Below are 6,867 nucleotides of genomic sequence, written 5' to 3'. Positions count from 1 at the left end.
CTTTTTGTTATGAAAAGGCCTATATCACACTGAAAGTTCTTGTACATAGTCGCGTCTCCCAGAGTCTGTATTACGATTTTGCCGCAAAGTCTGTTCCTCACGTTTCAAATGTTGTGTCTTAGAAAGAAGAAAAAAACAACTTTTGCCCCAAGACTTGCCAGGCTGATCTGTACGGAATGTCGCTGGACAGCTGTGGTGAATTAGTGCCTTTATTAGCAATAGGAACACTGAACATCAACTGCACATTATTCACACACACAAAGTATATCAGAATATGGACTACATAACAAAGGTACATTATCATTACAACTATTATTCACACATATGTATATCAGAATACCACCGGTACATTGTTAGTAGTAGTATTGTAGCTGCTGCTTGTAGCCCGGCGGATACACAGGACCATACCAGGGTTGAAAACACCATTTTCGGTCCTGCAGAACTCGCACATCAGTCGCCAGTACACATTAAACCAAACTAATGAACAGAACGGGATGAACATGCAATTAAAACCAGTATGAATGTCAAAGGGCTAAAAAAAAAATGGATAAAAAACAGTGATCAAACAAACCTGAATATTTCTAAAATTAATAAAAATAAGGCGGTAATTGTAAATTATTGTCCTTTGATGCAGACCTTCCCATCAGGTCACATTGGAATTAAACAGTTGCACTGTCCCCACTAATGTTCACTACACTGGAATTAAACAGTTGCACTGTCCCCACTAATGTTCACTACACTGGAATTAAACAGTTGCACTGTCCCCACTAATGTTCACTACATTGGAATTAAACAGTTGCACTGTCCCCACTAATGTTCACTACATTGGAATTAAACAGTTGCACTGTCCCCACTAATGTTCACTACACTGGAATTAAACAGTTGCACTGTCCCCACTAATGTTCACTACATTGGAATTAAACAGTTGCACTGTCCCCACTAATGTTCACTACACTGGAATTAAACAGTTGCACTGTCCCCACTAATGTTCACTACACTGGAATTAAACAGTTGCACTGTCCCCACTAATGTTCACTACATTGGAATTAAACAGTTGCACTGTCCCCACTAATGTTCACTACATTGGAATTAAACAGTTGCACTGTCCCCACTAATGTTCACTACACTGGAATTAAACAGTTGCACTGTCCCCACTAATGTTCACTACATTGGAATTAAACAGTTGCACTGTCCCCACTAATGTTCACTACACTGGAATTAAACAGTTGCACTGTCCCCACTAATGTTCACTACACTGGAATTAAACAGTTGCACTGTCCCCACTAATGTTCACTACATTGGAATTAAACAGTTGCACTGTCCCCACTAATGTTCACTACACTGGAATTAAACAGTTGCACTGTCCCCACTAATGTTCACTACACTGGAATTAAACAGTTGCACTGTCCCCACTAATGTTCACTACATTGGAATTAAACAGTTGCACTGTCCCCACTAATGTTCACTACACTGGAATTAAACAGTTGCACTGTCCCCACTAATGTTCACTTCATTGGAATTAAACAGTTGCACTGTCCCCACTAATGTTCACTGCATTGGAATTAAACAGTTGCACTGTCCCCACTAATGTTCACTACATTGGAATTAAACAGTTGCACTGTCCCCACTAATGTTCACTACACTGGAATTAAACAGTTGCACTGTCCCCACTAATGTTCACTACACTGGAATTAAACAGTTGCACTGTCCCCACTAATGTTCACTACACTGGAATTAAACAGTTGCACTGTCCCCACTAATGTTCACTACATTGGAATTAAACAGTTGCACTGTCCCCACTAATGTTCACTTCATTGGAATTAAACAGTTGCACTGTCCCCACTAATGTTCACTACATTGGAATTAAACAGTTGCACTGTCCCCACTAATGTTCACTACACTGGAATTAAACAGTTGCACTGTCCCCACTAATGTTCACTACATTGGAATTAAACAGTTGCACTGTCCCCACTAATGTTCACTACATTGGAATTAAACAGTTGCACTGTCCCCACTAATGTTCACTACATTGGAATTAAACAGTTGCACTGTCCCCACTAATGTTCACTTCATTGGAATTAAACAGTTGCACTGTCCCCACTAATGTTCACTACATTGGAATTAAACAGTTGCACTGTCCCCACTAATGTTCACTACACTGGAATTAAACAGTTGCACTGTGCCCACTAATGTTCACTACACTGGAATTAGACAGTTGCACTGTCCCCACTAATGTTCACTACATTAGAATTAGACAGTTGCACTGTCCCCACTAATGTTCACTGCCATCTCATATCTGAACCGAGAGCCACTCACATATCTGTCTATAGGTTAACTCTCTCCATACGAACGGCGAAAGAGACGACGTTAACAGCGTTTGACCCCAATTACCATCATTAAAATATGCACGCGGAAGGCTCTTATACTGAAGAGGTGAATGTTGACAAAGAATACCACAATTCCGACGACGGAAGCTAAAGGTTGGGTCATTGAGACACTCACTGGACATCCGAGGGGTCTGTGTAGAGGAGAAGAGAGGACTGGCCGTACTGAGTGAGTTAAGGTTAAAAGTCTAATAGTCTTTAACAGCTATCGGGGCACTGAATTCATATTCACCGAGTCTATGGCTTGGCACAGGAAGGCGTTTGCCAATATTCTCTTAATCCACCGTTTTAACCGTCCCCGATCTAAATCAGGTACCCATTCACACCTGGTTGGAGCGGGGCATATCGGAGTAAAGTGCCTTTCCAAAGGATGCAACACCGTGCCGAACAATGGCTTCGAACCCCGATCACTGGTGAACACACTGGACCCAACACTGTCACGGCGCCTCACAGACTGCGCCTCGCATTAACTTCAAAACATCTAATAATTTTACATAAAATAAATTTACATTTGTGTTTGGCTCCAGACTAATTGTTCTAACATCCATTATCCACTCGCATGTTCCCACCCGCACAATAAAATCACTAAAGTCATTTCTATTTTGGGTTAATTGAAGTAGTGTTCGGATCTATACATTCAACTTAGCTAGCTGTTTAATGTTTGAATGTATATGTAGCATCTTCCAGCTGCGAAAAATTTATCCCGATTTACTAGAACTCGAGTTTCATCATACGCAGTCATCCTTCTCTTAAATTTAACACGGCTTCCGTGTAAACCCACACCAGTACCCCCAGTACCCCCCCTCTGTGCTTACACCCACAATCTGTTCTACATTAACCCGTGTTAAATTTTTTTAAACTGTATTTTGGGGTCTACACGTTGCCAAATCAAGTGGTGTGCGAACTGTGTGTACATACAGGCCATTATGCAATAAAACATGAATTATTGTTTATCTGTGTGGATTTTTAAGTGTGTGCTTGTGCAACATGCGGTTGCGTCTGTCCCTCCATATACACCAATATAACGCCCATGGAATGCCTAAAAGTATAAAACATCTCGAGTACAACCCTCATAGAATGCCCATGGAATACCACAAAACGTCCTTGTGCAATGCCCATAAAGGTATGACGTTTTAAGTGTGACGTTTTAAGTGAATTTCCGACAGATTCCTTAAAACATTACGTCTGAAAGAATAATGCCAACATATTGCCGGAAAGTGTGTCGTCCAAAGTATATTCACAGAAAGTATAACGTCTCGAGTATAATTCCAGATTGCCGTAACGTGTCAAGTATAATTCCTACATGTTGCCGGGTAGTGTAACGTCCTAAGTATAATTCCCACAGATTGTCAGTATAGTCTCAAGTTAAATGCCTACATGCATACTGCCGCAAAGTATAGCGTTCCAAGAATAACGAATGCCCATAGAATGCAGAAACTATAACGCCTTAAGTATAAACGTCCACAGGATGCCGGAAACTAACACGCCCGGAGTATAATAGTCTATAGTGTGAAGAAAATTTTGTTCTATCTTTTTCATCATCATCATTGGGGTCTTAGGCTTGTGTGAGAGAGATATTATTGTTATTATTATTGCTGTTGTTGCTTATTACCCATCAGACAGCACATGGCCATATCCGGACTGCCCACCTACAGATTATATCCAACCGCGCTCAACACAAAACTGTCACACACACACACACATATAAATATATATATATATATATATATCTCAGACACACACATATATATATACATATATATATATATATATATATATATATATATATATATCAGACACACACACACACACACACATATATGTGTGTGTGTATCTATATATGTGTGTGTGTGTGTGTGCATGACAGTCGTGGCCGACTATGACCCTCAGAACAACAGAGAAGGCAACTGCTGTCCCAACTATCTGGGCTAGAATTTGGTTTTAGTGGAGAGTCTTGCCAAAGTTATATCCCCACTCTCTCGGCCAAGAAGGTTTTAGACAGTCGGCGTTGGGATGGTTCCCAAAGGCCAACTAACCCCAAAGGCTACAGCACAAAGAGCGAGTGTAATCTTGCCTCCTAGTTTGAGAGTAAAGTCCTTCACAAAAGACTAAGCTGTAAATGACACACATCTCTGTGTGTCTCTCTCATATATATATATATATATATATATATATATATATATATATATATATGACAAATCTACAAAACACCGCTCATAACATATCTTGACCATTCAGCTACATTTAACAATTAAACTTCGGCCGTGCTGATGACGTCTGGCTTCTGCTTGATTTATCATCCCCTCATTACAAAAAAAAAAAAATCGTAAAAAAGGAAAAGGCAATACTTCAAAGCCAAACAAAACTACATAAAAAGGCTATATTGGCAAACAACACTGCAGAATGGACAGCTAGTGCCCACCCAACCCAGTGTTTACAATCTCACTAACGGCCAAAGCAAACAGCACATGTAGTACACCACAGACTGCGGAAAAGGGGGGTGGGGGGAGTGTCAAGGCTTTACTCGAAAAAAGGAAGGGCTGTAAAGGCAGGGGAAAAAAAGAACAGTGAAGGAAGAAGAAAAAAAGGCAGAACGAAAGAGAGCAACAGAAAAGAGGATATTTATAGCACAAAATTTCAAGAAGGCGGGGGTGAAATTTATACTGAAAGACCTCCGGCATCCAACGGAGGGGGCGGGGGGGGGGGGGGTTCTCTTCACTTGCATCATCACCACACCACACCCCCGCATCTCCAGAAGAAGGTATGTAATGCAGACAAACAGACCGACCTTGAAGCATGAAACGAAGTTAATAACCTGAGCCCATGATCACTCTAGATTTGTCTAAAGATTGCAACAAACAAAAACAGCACAGCATTGGTAAAATCAGTACAACGTCTGAGATATACCAGTCACGGGGCGTTGGCATCAATTCACAGTGTTCATAGCCCGTCTGACCGCGAAGGCTTGGAGGAGTTGTTTCTTTTTAAGCGGATTTGTTTCTTTCAGGCATATATTCAGCCAGGAGATAGTTATCTTCTGCAGTCTGCTGGGCTAAACACAGGAAATGTATCGACTAAGGAAGTTCGAAGGACCCTTGCATAGTATCTTCTGCAGTCTGCTGGGCTAACACAGGAAATGTATCGACTAAGGAAGTTCGAAGGACCCTTGCATAGTATCTTCTGCAGTCTGCTGGGCTAACACAGGAAATGTATCGACTACGGAAGTTCGAAGGACCCTGCTGGGCTAACACAGGAAATGTATCGACTACGGAAGTTCGAAGGACCCTTGCGTGGTAATGGACAGAACCGTAACGTCAAACTGAAGACACCTCAAGGCATCAACAACAGGTCTTTTATTACGTGACCGCCACTAAAAACTATGAGCTGCTCTACCTGGGCACTGGAAAGAACCAGGGATGCACGTGCTGATCTCTGCAGTGTTAAATCTGCTTAGCTTTTAGAATTTTCTCAACTCTACGCTATAGACTTACTTCGTTTGTGGGCTGCGACTCCCACGTTCACTCGTATGTATACACGAGTGGGCTTTTTACGTGTATGACTGTTTTTACCCCATCATGTAGGCAGTCATACTCCGTTTTCCAAGGGGGTGCATGCTGGGTATGTTCTGGTTTCTATAACCCACCGAACGCTTACATGAGATTACGGGATTTTTTAACTTGCATATTGGATCTTCTGCATGCGTATACACACGATGGGGGTACAGGCACAAGCAGGTCTGCACATCGATTGCCTTGGGAAATCTCCATCCTTTACCCACCAGGTGCCATGGCCAGGATTCAAACCCGGGACCCTCAGATTGAAGGACCAACGTTTTAACCACTCGGCTGTTGCGTCTGTCATTCCATGCAAACTTTACGTTGCTAAGATCGCTCATGAAACTAAGCCCTGAACAGTTTTGCTAATGGGTCGCAGTTATGTGGTCACTGAACATTAAAAGAATTTTTTTTTTTTTTAAACAAAAAAAAAAAAAAAAAAAACTCGTGATTGAGTCAACATGGGATCGAGGCGCTGAATAATCACCGCCAGGACACGAGAACAAGGGAAATAACCACTGACCCCAGGTTCTGACCAATGTACTCCTCGAGGCAGCGGAAAGACAGGAACATTGACAATCCGTCCTGCCACAAGGCTGTGATGCGGAGTCCCGGAAAAGTCACGTGACGTCCACAGGACATCAGGTACTCAGTACTGGAACGAGGCTCTAACACACCGTCCATTGAGGGCTTGTGGGGGCCGGAAGTTGTCCGCCATTGTTCCGTCATCGCCCGGTCTGGGCTGATCTCCCTTGTTATGGGTCTTCAGCCGTCTGAAGTCCTCCATCTGAACACAGGGTGTTGATGTTGATGATGATATGATTATGATATGGATACTTATTTATGCGCCTATCCATGGACAGAGACAAAGCTCTAGGCACTTTACAAACAGGGAGTGATTTCCATAACAGGCTGGTAGAGCCGACTGG

General features: G+C 42.2%; 1 protein-coding gene across 2 annotated transcripts in view; it reads right to left on the bottom strand.

Moving 5' to 3' along the window:
* Positions 1–6,373: 6,373 nt before the first annotated feature.
* Positions 6,374–6,867, bottom strand: part of LOC143285815 (carbonic anhydrase-related protein-like) — a 41,520-nt gene continuing 41,026 nt past the window's right edge. For both annotated transcript variants that reach the window (XM_076593245.1, XM_076593246.1), the window contains one exon: positions 6,374–6,725. In XM_076593245.1, the coding sequence (XP_076449360.1) occupies positions 6,588–6,725 (138 nt within the window). In that variant the 3' untranslated portion in view covers positions 6,374–6,587. The remainder of the gene's footprint in view (positions 6,726–6,867) is intronic.

This window comes from Babylonia areolata, chromosome 9 (assembly GCF_041734735.1).
Source record: "Babylonia areolata isolate BAREFJ2019XMU chromosome 9, ASM4173473v1, whole genome shotgun sequence".
NCBI classification, from domain to species: domain Eukaryota; kingdom Metazoa; phylum Mollusca; class Gastropoda; order Neogastropoda; family Buccinidae; genus Babylonia; species Babylonia areolata.
Note: the sequence above shows the minus strand (reverse complement) of the source record. Positions and strands in the feature narration are given on the sequence as shown.